Genomic DNA, 15616 nt, shown 5'->3' with positions numbered 1-15616 from the left:
CTCCGGTGGCCAAGAGCCATCACTCAGGCATGGAAACTAATGGCCAGAAAAAGCACTAGGGCCCTTAATGAGCAATACCTATTTCCCAACATTTTAAATTTCTACGATATGCTTCTTTATCAAGGACCAAAACCTGGCCTAGCTTATTACAAGAGTGCATGTCTTGTGTGACTTCATTAGATTTATGCTGATGCCCGACTCTTGCTGCACACCAGGCAGGCCAAAAAGAGCATGCAGTCCTTGGCAGAGCACCATGGCATGCTTCAGGCACTGCAATCGGCCCTAGAAGTGGGTGCATCTGGGCTGTTGCCTCCTAGACAGATGATTTGTAAAGCATTTCTAAGTCTCTTCAGTTGAAAAGTGCTGTGCAGCCGCTGGAGTCTATTATTATCAGGGAAGAAGTGGGGGAAGGTAACAAATTTCCTTTACCTATAGGCTTATCTTGTGCTCCAGAGCAACACATTCAAGCATCTTAAAAACTGTGCCATTTCCATTTCATTTCCTTCCTACTTATTCTAAAGCAGCCAAAGCTAAGTATAATGAAGACTTAAGCATTCCTCAGAGCCAGACAATTATTACCGGTCCTGGTTTTCCCATCTATTAAGAAGAAAGGAAGATATTTACCCAAGCCTTGCAGCGGGACACCAGGGCTATAACCCAAGGCTTCCCACGGTGGCTCTCGCACTAACTGCCTTCCAGCCAAGAACACCCACTGATTCTACATGGAGATGCCTCAAAATGCCCAAGGGCTCTCTGCAAGGGTGGCTTAGCCTCATATGGCTTTTGTAGAGCCTAGCTCCATCCTTGGGGATCTGTGCATTCACAAGCAGCTGCTGGCTTGCTGCGCACTCTGGTAACTTGGAACCAATGGGCATTTTATTCAGAGTCCTGATTCAGCAGCTCGGCCACCCGCAACTCTGAGCAGGCAGGGAGGAATCCTTGGAAGAGGGTGGTGTGTTCAACCACTGTATCCCTGCCTCGCTGAGCCTTCCCTGCCCTTAGAGCACCCATAAGCAAAGTGCTCCAAGTCCCCAAGCTGGCTTTGTCACAGCAGCCTCTTCCTCAATGTTACTCCTTGTCAGCTTCAACTTTGAAAGCTAAACCCCCCTCCCTGGCTCCTTGGGATTTACATGAAAGCAGTCAGTGGGGAGTTCTCTTCATTCATGCTGGGCTTATACTTCTAAATTATAAAGTGTGTCAAATGAGGATTTAATTTATATTTAACAAGACAACGTTTGTAAATTAATTATTCATCAGCTGATAACGAATAAACATTTCCCCCTTCTCTCCCTCCCCGTTTTTCACAGTGTTTTCACAAATGCACCATACATGCAATCTATTAAATCTTTTCTGCAGTACTCCAGACGTGGGAAAACACATTTCTCATCCTCAATTTCGTTAGTGTTGCATGGTAACTAATGCAGCCGGCACAGTATTATGAATTTAATAACGTGTAGCATCTCCTTCCTAAAGAGGAAAGGGCTGAACATTCAACACGTGTATTTGGACATATCAATCTCTTCAGGTTCCAGTCCCCTGCTCACAGGCAGAGCTAAGAAAATAATTTGCTAAAATAACAGAAGCACAAGCTTAGCCCTGCTCCCTGGAAATCACAGGCAATTCAGATGCAGCAGAATCTGGCCCCTGGTGAATGATGGAGGCCAATTTTGCTCTTTCCATCTTACTCTCATTAAGTAATGAGATTGAGGTTGTGCACAATCCCAGCAGAAGAGCTGTCATCAAGTTTTGTTACAGAATTTGGCACATAAGGGCATCTCCTTGCACGTATCGAAAAGAAGAGTCTCCAGCACCTAAACCAGCCCTGGCTGCACCACCTCTGATCCCAAACACCCAACACAGGTCACCAAGACAGGTCCCTGGATGAGGAGCTCTGGGCAGGAGTTGCTCCATCTCCAAGCTCAGAGCAGAAGCACTTTTTCCACTCCCACACATGCTGGCTCTCATGGACACTTCACGGACATCCTCAGGACTAAAAGACACTCAGCCCCAATAGTTGGCAACCACTTCTACAGCATCACTTTCTGAGAGTTAAGCATTCCTAAGAGAAGGTGATCCAGAACTCTAGGTGCCCTTGACACCAGTTAAAGCTATAATCTATAGCAATAAAGCCATTACAAAACAAAACCAGGAGCAAATCCCTTCAGCAAACAACCAGTCAGCGTAAAATTTGAACCCAAGGTCTCCTCCATCGGTCCCCACTGACACAGCCCTCCCTGGCACCTCTTCCCACCAACATGCTAGGGGAACCAAGGTGGGTCTTTGCACAAGGCTCAGCTTTGTGGTAAGCCAAGGACACCTACACGCTATCTGTGTTAATGGGAATCTAATTGGGCATCCAGGGCCACAACACAGCTTGGAAAGCTGAGGCACCGTGGGCGATAACTCATTTGGCTTGATGTGCTGCTGGCCGGCACCCAATGGCAGCAGGCAGCTCTGGAAGGGCCGAGCGCATCCTTTCCCTGATGGTATAAATGGAGCTTCTCGCCACACTGAGAAGTGCCAAGTGTCCCAATCCCACTCAAAGCCAACAGGTTCATGGGGATGGGGAGGGAGCCCCAGGCCATGCAGAGACTGGAACAAACAGCTGCAGGACCTGATGGTTCCACTTTTCTGCACCCTTTTCCCTCTCAGCCTCTCAACCAAGCCTCATCCACTCACTATGATTTAACTGTCTCTTAGCTTTATTTCTGGTCACTGCCACATTTTGGCTGGCAAAATACAGAGGGTCGTTTCCCCAGGGAGTAGAGAATGTAAAATTTGCTCAACTACCCAAATGGGAAACAAGACTAACATTCTGATCTACAGAAGATACCAGGAAATCACTTTACATTTCTTTCCCCTCCAAACCTGCCTGCCTTCTGCTGACTTCTGAATGTTAATGTTATTTATGACAAGTGATTGATGAGGGAGATGCAAAATTTACACCCAGCACAGGGCATTTTCAAATCACCTATTCATTTTTAAGGGCCGGAATCAGTTTTGTATCCTGACATGATTTATCATTTGGAGGTTGAACAGCAGCTACGTGCGGCCAGCTTCTCAAGCCCTGAGAGAGCATCATGAGGCTGAAGGTAGCAGTGAATAGTTAACCCTTTGAGGGGTGAGCAAAAGATCACAGGACACCAGTATTCAGACTACATTGCTTAATTGGAGCCTTCTATTCCACCTGCATGTCAGGCCATCCTGTAGCCTTCAGCTTCAGATGCACAGACCATGTTGGTCCAAGCTAATAGCCGCAGTAACGCTGATGTATTTCTTAAAAGCAGAACAAGGTTTTTATTTTCTGCATAGCCCGGGTATGCGAAAGAGAAATATTTATGTAAGACCCTGTCATCGCAATGCACCTAAAAGAGATCAATGGGACATTTCCCCTCCAGTGGACCTTCCAGCCTACATGAGCCTCTGTATCTGCAGCACAGAGAAATCTCACCATAGGCTCAAGAGATATCTAGCCCCCAGTCACATTCTGGCTCCCTTCCCTCAGAAATGTACATTTCGGCAGGTTGCGTATGGGAAAAGGGAAAAATTAGGCATGCAGGATGAGTCTGACAGCTGGGAGAAGGCAAAGCTTCTCAGGCTGGGAAAAGCTATATAAAAAGGGACAAAGTGGGAATGACATATCCCCAGCAAAGACAATCTGTATCATACGTTTGATGCCAGCCTGCCAGTGTCTGGCATGACCTGCAGAATGACTTAATTCATTGCATCATCATGGAAAAGCAAACAAACACAAAACAAGTCGGTGAAGTAGCCAAGTCCAGAGGTGACACTGTGGCAGCTTTCTCACCAACCTTTTCTCTTGCTTCAGAAGACACTATAGCAGGATGCAGCCTCTCACATGAGCAGGGGGAGGTATATGGAGTACAGATAGCAGAAAGCTGCCATCCAAGGCTGTAAGATCTGGGTCTAGCTGTCCTCAGTACTTTTAATATCAGCCCAGCATCTCAGGGAGAAAGGGTCTGCAGCTCATGGGCATCACACATTCAAGCTTAGGAATCACAGAATCATCAAATAGTTTGGGCTGGAAGGGACTTTCAAAGCTCACCTAGTCCAACTCCCCTGCCATAAGCAGGACCATCTTCACCCAGCTCACGTTGTTCAGAGCCCCATTCAGCCTGGCCTTGGATGTCTCCAGGGATGGGGCATCCAACACCACTCTGGGCAACCTGTTACAGTATTTTACCACCCTCACTGTAAAAAGTTTCTTCCTCATGTTTAGCCTGAATCTCCTCTCCGTTAGTTTAAAGCCATTACCCCTTGTCCTCTCACAACAGACCCTGCAGGAAGGAGAGAGGTCCATAGAGACTCTACTTGTGGGTCACACAGAGGTGTCTTCAGATCACTGGTGACTGTTAGGACCCAGCAGGGACACCTAGACTTGTAGCATCTGGGCACTTTGGAGGGACAGTGCAGCCAGTTGTAATTGATGCCACAAAATCCCTCAACTGTCCCTATGCTGAGTGGTTTCCTCCCCTGCCCAAGCAGCTCCTCACTATGCCATTCCCACAAACAGCACTACCTTTCTCAGGTAGGAAGGCTGCAGAAGGGTAGATTAGGCCCATGACAGCAGCTTCCCCAGCAGAACCCTGCAGATGTAGGTAATTTCAAGTACCAGTCTTGCCTTCACACTTCTGGTGTGCTCTAAGTGTGCTGGGACCCCCTAGGATCCTGTGCAGTCATGGAACCCCACTTCATGAAGCATAAAATCTTCCACTGACTCTTAGAAAGAGCTAAACACATGAGATGAGCTGCTCTAGTATTGGTCTTCAGCAACACCCTCCCATATGATTCTCTGGTGTCTAATATGGGTTGAGTTCACACATCCTCAGTGGGGTTGGCTGTTGTCACTGCCTTGCATCTTGTCTTCACAAAAATACCACAGGTGCTGAGTACTCCTGAAGCTCCTATAGTTGCAACTATATATGGTTGGTATTAGCCCAGTGGATCTAAAATACTGAAAGAATGGGATGGACGTACGCATGTTCTCACACACCCATCACCATGGCATAATCTGTGTTTCTTAGGAAACCAAACTAACAGCAGTGCTTGGTATCTCTGTTTAGGAGAAGAGATGAACGCTGGATGCAAGACCGGATTTTATAAGCCACTCTCCACTGCTACCATCCGCATGGCTACACGGTGCTCCTGCGATAGAGAGCAGAGCTTCCTATAGGGGTGAAAAGGGGTAAAGTAAATGGATGAGAAGGAAAGAGAAGGAATGAGAACATGCACTGTGGTTTTGCATGGTTTTCTTGGCATATCTTTGGGCAGTGCAAAGCAGATGGGACAGCTACCTATAACATGACCCTTGTGCTCTACCTCCAGGTACAGCAGTGGCTGGAGAGCTGAGTACTCCCAGTCCCTGCACTGCTGCTCCTACATCACTGTGGCTTCATGTCCCACATGGGATGGAGGAGCTTGTAATATCTGGCCCAGACAGGGATGACCTCTGCCTGGCTTGGGCTGTGGTTCTCCTCCCAGAAACCATGTCCACATAAACAATGAAAGGAATTTTTTTTGCCTTGAGGGCATCCCTGCTGGGTCTCCTGATGGTGCCCTCACCATGCGAGTGAGTGGCCAGCCAGGTGCCAATCTGGTGGCTCACAAGCAGATGCTGCACATGTTCGGTGGTGGCCGGCCAAAAGGGCTGCTTCAAAACACTTTTTGGAGTGAAAGTGGTACTACGATTACAATGCCATCTCTCCATCCTCAGAGGGGTTTGTTCAGTGGAAATTTTCTACCCAGGAAACTAAAAATAACATGCCCATCCTGAAATGGTTTAAGGGGGCTGGTTTTATTTGTGCTGAGTTTTGCATTGAGAAATACAAGAAAAGTCAAATTGTCCCAGCTGTACCTCTCCTTTGTACTCTCCACCCCACTGCCTAGTGGACCAAATAAGTCTTTTGAAACCTGACAGCAGTCAGGTCTCATTCTCACTAGAAAGAGGAAAAAATGACTTTACAAGGAAAATAATAATGGAAGTTACCTGAGAAATATAAATAACCAACAGTTTCTCTCCAGTGCATGGCCTGAAGACTCTTCAGACCAAAGATCACCTCTGAGCGTTTCCACAGCTCCCAGTACAACAGGGTCCTGAGCCATGAGCAGAAACCATCACAGTTGTGGTGGCATCAATCTAAGGTGCTACATACTGAAGAAGAGCTGTCGGACCTGAGGCACCTGCCTGTCCCTCCCTGGCATCGCAGGCCAGGCCTGGGCACCCAAGTCTCACACCATCAGACCATTGCCATGGAAACCACCTGCAGGTACCTATTTTAGTCCTCCTAGGACATGCACTGCTCCCCGTTCCAGCCACCATCGCACTGTTTCAAGAAGGGTGGTGAAACTTGCCCTGAGCATCCTGGTGTCAAAGCAAGAGTGTCTGTTCACACATTGCCAATGAAGATCAAAGAGCATCATCATCCTTCTCCCTGAACTTGTGAGCATGGTAGAGTTGCCGAGCTGACCAAGGACCAAGCACTTGAATATCTTGCTCCTAACCATGGATGGCTACCAAGACTCCCTAGCTCCAGCTATCAGCAGGTGAGAGCACCTCTTCCCAAGGAAAGGCAAACAAATACACCTCTTCTCATGAGAACGTCACCTTCACGCCATGTCTAGCCAGCACAGCACAATCTGCCAGCAGCGCTGGGCCAGCCACCTCCCATGCTCTCTGTTGTGGTGTTACTGTGACACTGCAGCAATGACACTACTCACCATCTGGATGACAGACACTGGCCCGATGCTGTTCACATAGATATCCACATCGATAAACGTGGGCTTGACTGTAAAGAAAATAAAAAAGGTACTGATGAGCTGGGACTAGGATCATTTGTGAAGGGCTGAGGAACAAGGGAGCATCTGGGATCAGCACAGCTCTGACTCACCAACTATCCCAACTACAACAGCCATGAAAGCAGGGAAAACACAAAACACAGCAGAGCCAGGTCAATACCCATGACAGGGAGCTTCAGGGGACACTTACTGCCAATGTCAGGCCTCAGCTTGTTGTCATAGTTCTTCAGCAGTGAGTTGAGGATCTGTGTGGCATCAGTCTCCTGTGCCTTGGGAGTGAGGACCCAGGTTTTATTGATGCTGAAGTAATCATAATCGTATTCCTCTGTGCTCTCGCACCTGGAGTGGAGTCAAAAGGAGAAAGACATCACTGTGGCATCTCTCTGGGACTCTGTGGGTGTCGATGCACAGCTGGGTTTCAGAGATACCAAAGGAGGAGCATGCAGTGCTGCTGAAGAGCAGAACATAAGGAGCTCAGGGATCTCCTCTCAGCTACGCTGCTGAGAAGACACAATTCACCTGGTGCCTTTGCTCACTTTAGGGTCCCTAGAGATGCAGGGGCCTTCCTGCCAGCAGATAGGACTAGCGGCCATGGGGTGCTCCACAGCCTTCCCAGCTCCCTTGGGAGGCACGCTGCTGATCCCCAAAACACAGAGCCCTCCCCTGTGCTCCTGCCCCTCCTCTGCTGCCATCAGCTCCTGCAGCTGCTTGTTAACCCCAAATACCTCAGCTGCTCTGCCTGTCACCTACACCTGAAGTGGGCTTCCTCTGACAAAGAAGTCAGAGAACAAACAGCATTTTTAGGGAGCAAGGCATTTATAACAAACGCATTTTAGAGAAAAGAGGTCCTAAAAGCTACCAAGCAGGCAGCATGCATGTCTGTCTTGCCAGGAACACAACCATCTGCCCTGCACAGAGCCTGGGAAATTAAAGCCTTATGCAAACTCCTCTGCCCTCAGGCCAAGACCTGCCACAACCCATTCCCTGTACTCACCAACCCTTCCTCCCCTGCCTGTGGCGTGAGTTTCCACTTAAAGATGCTCCATCTTCCTGATCTTCCAGTTCCAATCCATGCAAGGAAAGCCTGCATCCTCTTCTGGACATGATCCACTAAGCCACAGCTTCTCCCATTGCTTTGCAAATCTGCCCTTTCTAAACCTTTCACACCCCCTCGCTTTTCCTGAAGGAGTTTTCCTAAACCTTCTAATTAAATTAGGTCCACATGGTCACCCAGGAAATTCTAACCACCTGCCGCTGTTCTGGGCAGCTCATTCACAAGATTGTCCCTGGAACGACACAGCCATATGTGGGAGAGGATGCTGAGCAATTCCGCACCCGGCACACCCCCCTCGACGTCTGTCATGTCAGCGTGTCACCTGCTCCAGCGCCAGAAAGGGTCTCACGGCGGGAGCTGCCACCGTGCTGACACTTCCCATCTGGAGCCTCGCAGCTCCGAGGTGCAATCAGGCAGCACCGACACACATTTCCCTTCGGCGCCTGGGGAGGCAGAGCCTGGCAAAGGTACTCCAAGGGGGAAAAAAGGCATTAAATTGACATGTTGCAGTCAATTTATCAGCTGCTTCTCTTTTAAAACCCCAGATAAAACTTGATTTCACAGTCGCTTTAAAAGTCTGGATCTCCCCAGCTTTCAGGCACTGGGATGGGTCCCCCAACAAGGGTTGGGCTGCAAGCAGCTGGAGTCCTGCCGCCAGAGCTTAGATATTGGCACATCAGCTTGTTGTTTCCTCTCTGATTGTGCTGCACTTTCTAAGGATGCTTAAGGAGCCTTCAGTGATGCTGTCAGGATGCACTTCTCTATCTGAGGAGCAGCAGCGCGGGCTCGTCTGGCTGGCGTGCCTTCAAAATGCAGCCGAGCAGACAGCTCCACAGCACCCAGCAGCTGCAGGGGACACGGGGGACCGCTGCTGTGCCCACCCAAAAGCTGGCCAGAGCCAAAATCTGGGCATGGCCCTGCTCCTACAGGGCACAAAGAGAGACACGTGTCTCTGCCCAGAGCCAAGCTCGGGGCAGGGAAAAGCAATCTTAACTGCCTCCCTTGCTGTCAGTGTTTTGGGTACTGCAGGCTACGGAGTGGGAACAGCTACACCAAACCCTTGTCTCAGTGTTCCCTTGACTCTAATTGAAACCAGCCCAAGACAAGTCACCTGCCAGCACTGAACTCTGAGTGTCTCACTGCCCTGCCAAAATCCACTTCCTACAAAGTGTAATGCCACAGTAGAGTCCAAAACATCCCTCTGGGGCTGAACTGAACCAGGCTGGTTAGTCTGACCTCAGCCTTCTGGCTTGGTCCCATTTAGTGCTGCTGATCAACACCCTAAGGCTTGGGGTAGCATTTCCAGGGAGTCACATCCCTATTACAGATGCAGTGATGCTACCAAAAATATGCTTTTTGCTAATACAGCTAATCCTGGACTACTAAACCATACTAAGCCATCTTAGCATAAGCAAGCCAGCTTTTGCTGGAGAAAATATGCTTTTGCTGGATGTCTGTGCATATACAGACACACACCAGCTCTTGCTGGTCAGGAGTGTGACTCTCATGCCACCCTACGCAAGCCCCTGCCTCCTCCCCTGTCTCTTTTCCCAGTGGCTCCATTTCAAATCAAGAGAGGAAGAGTCCAAGAGCTATTGCAGAGGAGAGAAATTAAGGTGACATGCGCATGTCCCCCCACAGCTGCTAATGGAAATGTCACACTGCAGACCTGCAGCGATCCCCAACGTGCTGTGAACACTTGCTGGCCCAGCGGCTCCATCTCCTCGTGCAAAGCGACTGGCTCAGTGACAGGGGACAGCCAGTTCTCATATGTCTCCGTGCAGCCAGGAGGAAAGGCAGAGCCGTGTTTTCTCACCTCTGTTTGTCAAACTGTCATCATACTCGCCTCATGGAGCTCCTGCACTCGGCCACGGGGCAGCTGCGACTGTTGGCAGGGGGTGGACAGAGGGATGATGGCAGGACAGAGCTGAGGAGGTGGCAAGGAAACCCCTGGTCTGACAAATGCAGTTGGGGATGTGGTAGGTCCTGCTGGTGCCCAGAGCAGGAGGCCTGTGCAGCAGGGAGGTGTCTTTTTGGATGCACTCACGAATACGGATGGGGCTGGACAACCCTCCTGGGGCAACCCTTGGCATTACAGCAGGACAGAGCTCTGACTTGCCTCCCTCGTTCTGTTTTACTCAAACAGACACTTGTTTTGCTGAGGTTTCCAAGAACACTGATGGTCAAAATACACCTGAAGAGCTGGTGGCTGGCTCCCTCCCTGACTGCCTAAGCTGTCTGACAAGGTTTCCCTTGGCAGGAGGAGGGGAAGAGCAACATGTGCTACAAGCCCTTGAAAACACTTCTGCTCTTTGCCTGGTTGGACAACTGGTGGTGCTTGACCAGGATGCGTACACACTACTACTTGCAACCTGGTGTGTTAACAAAGTCTGAGACCAGTCAAATTTTGTACTGAGACCTGCACCCCCTGGGGAGGTGACACAGCTACTGCTGAGGCAGGAATGTCTCAGAGCAGATGCAGATACCTGGGCTGTGATTGTCCAGCCCCTCTGCAAAAGCAGCTCAAAGCCTCCCCCTGCTCCCAAGGAACAGACAACAATGAAACCTTTCCTTTGGTTGAAAAGAAGAACAACATTTCCTTTGGTTGAAAAGCACTGTAGTCAATCCTAATCACCACATGCTAATGTGTACTTCTAGCCACCCATCCCAATGCCTCCAAGGGTTGTAGGCACAGGAAAATTACCCTAAATTAGAAGTAGGCAGAGGATTTAAAGATAGGGTGATCACTAAACTGTACCCTACCTATTTCACATGTTTTTGCACCTCTCCTTTCACAGCACACTCCATGAAGCCCCAATGGTCAAGTCTGCACACTTTCAACCATCTGCCAAGCCCAGCTTTCTGGTGGTGCGATGCTGTGCAAGGATCCTGCCTTCAGAACTCAGACTTGGGTGCCTTGGTCCCAGCTGAGGCTGTGCCCTGGGAAATGCTTCTGAATTAGAGTCTGTAGTGGGCAGATCATCTGGGGAGTGCTGAGTCACCTGCCACAAAGCATCCAGCCCACTCCAGCACCAGGGGACAGGTCTTGCAGCTTGTGCTGGGAGAAGAGCTCTCATACACACAGCACCTGAACCGGGCTCCTCACCCCAGCGCCCACTGTCAAGTGCAAGGCAGGTGAGATTCACCCTGTGCAAGCTGAAGCCAGCAAAAACGCAGTGAACACGGAGTAAGACCCTGATATAAGTTTCTCCTTCTCTCCTTCTTCTTCCATAGGCTTCCTCCCCTGCTCCATCACCCCTCCAACATGCACAGACACTGCTCCTGGCAAAGCAGGGCTTAGGGAAGGGGTAGACATGGGGAACTGGGCAGAAGGGAAGCTGGGCCAGCTACAGGGTAAACCTTCCTGCTCAAGGGCACATGCATACATGACTTAACTGCTCCTTCATGCGATCTTGTGGACTCTCACCCTCTCAAAATGCAGTGCGCTGCAGGGACGGTGGGGCAGAATAACCAGGACCACCACAGATCCCCCTCTTGGCTCTCAAATGCCTGCTGGCACCAGCACACTAGCGAGAGGCTGGGTGTCATGGCACAAGCCGTGGGACAGCTCTCGCTGTCTTGACCCCAGGAAGGCCAAGCCCTGGAGGACAGTGGCAGGGATGGACTTTCTGCCCACAACCGAGGTCGGTAAGCCTTGGCAGAGCAGACCATTAGTAGCAGGATTCATGCTCTCTGTCCCTGACTGCATTTGTAATGGGATTTGATCGGCTTTAAGGCGGCTTATTCTGCCAATTAGCTTCAGCCAGTAAAATCCCTCTTCCCTTTAGCCCCGGGGGCAACAATCTGCTGACAACATGTTCTTTCTCCGAACTAGCCATTAAACTCACCGGCAAGGTAAGGAATTGTAAAAGAGAAAAAAGGGAAAAAGAAACTTGAAAACCCCTTGTGTGTGGGGCCTTTCGTCGCTGTTTACAGAAAAGCGCTACAAACCGCTGGCCCTGGGAGAGAACCGTAATCTGCCAGCCCCACGCTCCACTCACCTCCTCACCCGGCTCAGCAGTGGCTTTGGGCTGGCATTGGGCTCCCAGCGGCACTCGGAGCTGGGACCCGGGGCCAACCTGTAGAGCAAAGGCAGGAGCCCACGCTGCCCTTCTCCTGCCAGGCTGCAAGCCCTGCAGGGGCTTTCGAGGTGCCAGGGGATGGAGTGTAGGGAAGAGGATACAAGCTCCTTCCCACCAAGCCCAACTCCGCATGCCCCGGTGATGGATGGAGCCTTCGGGAGGTGCTGAGCTCCCTCTGGTCCTGCCCTGGGCACCCCCAGAAGGGGCTCGGGCCCCGGCAGGATTCAGCCAGTGAGATGATGGTGGGGTGGAAAATGAGTGTCTTCTGGATTCCCAGCATAAAAGGGGGGGACCTGGGGTGCACAGGACATGCAGGCACTAGGTGCTGCCGCGACCAGACCTGATCCCGCCTCGGAGCCGGCTGGAAGGAGCCGCTGGGGGCACAGAGGTGCCCGAATGCCCGCTGAAGCCGGGGTGGGGAGAGATTCTGCGACTCCAGCCCCCTCCCGTCCCATTGCCCCGACGGGTAAACTGAGGCGGGGATGGGGCGTCCCGGTCGGCGCGGGGGGAGCTCACCTGGCACGCAGGACCGGCCCGAGGGCCAGGCAGAGCAGCAGCACCGTCCCGGGCATCTCGGCGAGGAGCGGAGTGACCCCGGGGGCGCGGCGGCGGGGGCGCGCCCGCCCCGGAGGGGCTCAGCGCGGGGCCGGGGCGGGGGCGGCGGCGGGGCCCCTCGGCTGCCCGCTGCGCTGCGCTCCAGCCCCGCCACCGCCCGCCCGGCTCCGCGCTCCGCGCACCGCTCCGCGCCGCCGGGGAGGAAGGGGAAAGTTGGGCATCTCTTCTCCGACTCCGCGGCGGGGAGGGGCTCAGCGCAGAGTCCTTCCTACCTCCCCGCACAGGGGCTGGCTCCCCCCGCGCCCCCCCGAGGGCTGAGCGCCAGCGGGGGGGGACGCACGGCGGAGTCAAACCAGCGTTTCTGGCTGCTGCCGGGGAGCGAGCACCGTCAGCTGGTGTAAGGATCTCTCACTCCCCCTTTGCGTAACGAGGCGCTTCATTTCTCTTAATAATAGCTTTTTTTTTTTTTTTTTTTAAATGCACAACAGATCAGTTTGTTGTTTTGGTTTGTTTTTTTTTTTTCCCAAAATAAAGAGTGGGTAATTATTGTTAAAATATACGAGGCATCAGTCCCCGTTGGGCTGAGATGCAAGGGAGATGCGGCCGGGAGGGGGTCCTTTCCCACTTGTTGGGGCTGCTGGCCCACAAAAAAGCCAGGAGGCTGCGTGGGAGGGCAGGGGTCAGCCAGGGGTTGCGGGTGGGCTGTCGGTTTCCAGCCTGTCACTCTCCACTCTCACGGTTTACCAAGCTGTACTTGGGCATTTCTTTTCACTGCTGACATCTGACTTGTAAACAGGAATAACAGATTCCTTCTTGGTGAGTTTTGCTCAGAACCAACTTTGTTACAGCTACATGAGGCATCAATAATTGTCCTTCACCATCTGGTGACAGCCACGAATTACAGGAACCTGTCCCTAGCAGGGCCTGGTCCCACATCTCCCATAGGGTCCGGTAACACTGACGACAAACGGAGATTTGGTGCCACTTCTCCGGACTGGAGCTGGCCCGCAGACAAGTGACTGTCACTCCTGGCCCTGTCACAGCCTTTCCTACAGGAGCATGGACAAATCACTTCTCTGCTCTCCACCTGCAGCATCCTCGTAAACACTGACTCATTTGCTCAGCTCGGCTGGATAAGGAGATACCTGTTCCCTAAGCACGTTCAGTGGCTAACAGCCAGGACCAGTCTCAGTGGGGACTAGGAGTGCTACAGGAGTACAAGCAGTAAATAGGAGCAGCACACCTGGGGGATTTTTCAAGGCTCTTCCTATGCAGGCTCTCCCTTGTTGATTGTTTCAATAATCACCTTAAACCCTCAAGCATGAGATCTGAGCAGCCTCACAGCCACAGGAGCCAGCTGCAGGCATCTCAGCTCCGAGATGGCATTTCCCTGTAATAAAACAGCTGCAGATTATGTTTCCTTTACAACATGCAAAGCCACCAGCTCTGGGACAGCAGAGTTTACAGGAAGCACATGTCAAGAGAGTAAATAATGAATATCAAAGCAGCAGTGAAAGTGAAAAGAGCCCCTTAAACTTCAAAGCAAGCCAATGCATTGCCCCAGAAGTTCTTCAGGGACCCAGATGAAGCCGAAGTTGAAAAAGGTGCAAGAACAGCTGCTGGGAGGATGTAGCTGTTGAGGAATTCTGGTCATTAATAGATCACAGAAAATCCAGGGGTTCATATATGTGCTCTCAGCTCCCCCTCAAGACGCAGGATGTGAAATGGTGTGTGGGGAAATTCATAGGACTGATTTATTTCGACTACCCCTTTCTGCTACCTGAGAACTGAGAGAGGGGGGAGGACCGGTGCTTGGAGAGCTGGACATGGTCTGAGCAGTGTTAAGGAAGCACAACATCCATTTACGATGCTGTTTTGGGGACGTCTTCCAGGCAGTTGTATGCACCGGGAGCATATGAGCAGCTGTCCTCCCTGGTCCTCCCCTTATCTACAGTTGTTTCTTCTTATAACTGGCACTGAGTCTTTTACTTGGATGAAGCATAAGAAAGAGGCAGGTTGATGGTGTAGCAGAGCAATGGGAGAGCACTGCTTTTCAAGAAAACACCTTATTTACCAGCAGCACAGGCTCAGCCTGGGAGAAACCCATTTCAAATTCATGGTGAATGATTTTGACCAGGAAAAACCACGCTCAGTCCAAACGCTGAGAAGGACAAAATGTCCTGAACTAGTGGTTTGGGAAGACACAGCCCCTATTTTCCACTTTGAAGAGACATTTGTTTTGAGGTCTAAAGTCATGGCATTCTCCAAACATAAACAGGAGATGAAATGTTTTATTCAAGATGCTTTTTGTCCCTTCTGATATTTCAGTTCAACTGGTAAACTAATAAAACCTAGTATTTACAGAGTCCTCACGAGCACAAAGCATGGTGGGCCATGCTGCCCCAGTGTCTGAGGATTCCACCATGCAGTTCTCACTGCAGGATTTAGACCTGTGGGACAAGGAGACACTTTGAGCCCTGGCCCAGGATCTCACACCTTGCAAGGGGTGCAGTGCTTTCAGAGGGAACCACCCTGCAGCCAGAGTCCCGTACGAGTCTGAGCACACCTGCAACCCTTTCTGAATCCCGCTGTGCTATCTCAAAAGCTCCTTTGCAGTGTCAGTCATGAAAACTGTGCTGCCTGCTCTCGTCTTGGTGCATGGTTTTGCTGACTGCAGGATGAAGCAGCAGGTGAAGGCAGAAGCCATGCTCTGCGCTCTTCTTTCTTACTCAAGGGGCTGGTCAGTCCTTGCCTCAGGCAATGCCAGAGACAAAAAGTGTCTCTCTCCAAGGAGACTGCTCTTCTTCTGGGCCTTATCAGGAGTGCTGTACTGCGGGAAAATAGATACAAGTGGAGAAAAGTATTAACCCAAGGTGTTTAGGAGCTTGTTTCTGAGAAAACTCAGGATCTTGGCATTTGCAAAGTCCTCCTCAGGCAGGTGGGGGAGCAAGGTGACCCACAGTGGGGCTGGAGGACCCTGGGCAGAGACAGATCCCACAGGGCTCTGCAGGGACAGGTCAGACTTGAGAGAGCTGCTGGTAGAGCTGGAGATGCCAGGACAAGGAACTGCCAGGGTGTTTGCAGGCAGGCACTGCCAGGGCTATGCAGC

The 15616-nt window shown here is 51.2% G+C and overlaps 1 protein-coding gene across 1 annotated transcript in view; it reads right to left on the bottom strand.

The window, feature by feature from the left end:
• LOC308045260 (gamma-aminobutyric acid receptor subunit gamma-4) overlaps positions 1 to 13270 on the bottom strand; it is a gene marked incomplete at its 3' end in the record, with an annotated part of 34199 nt that extends 20929 nt beyond the window's left edge. The window contains exons 1-3 of the mRNA XM_080352455.1: positions 12469 to 13270; positions 7007 to 7155; positions 6739 to 6806 (exon numbers count right to left, since the gene is read on the bottom strand). Coding sequence (XP_080208581.1) covers positions 6739 to 6806; positions 7007 to 7155; positions 12469 to 12524 — 273 coding nt within the window. The 5' untranslated portion in view covers positions 12525 to 13270. The remainder of the gene's footprint in view (positions 1 to 6738; positions 6807 to 7006; positions 7156 to 12468) is intronic.
• Between the last annotated feature and the right edge of the window lie 2346 nt (positions 13271 to 15616).

The sequence above is a fragment of the Nesoenas mayeri genome, assembly GCF_963082525.1.
Source record: "Nesoenas mayeri genome assembly, chromosome: 13".
Lineage (NCBI taxonomy): Eukaryota > Metazoa > Chordata > Aves > Columbiformes > Columbidae > Nesoenas > Nesoenas mayeri.
This window is presented reverse-complemented; position numbering and strand designations above follow the sequence as displayed.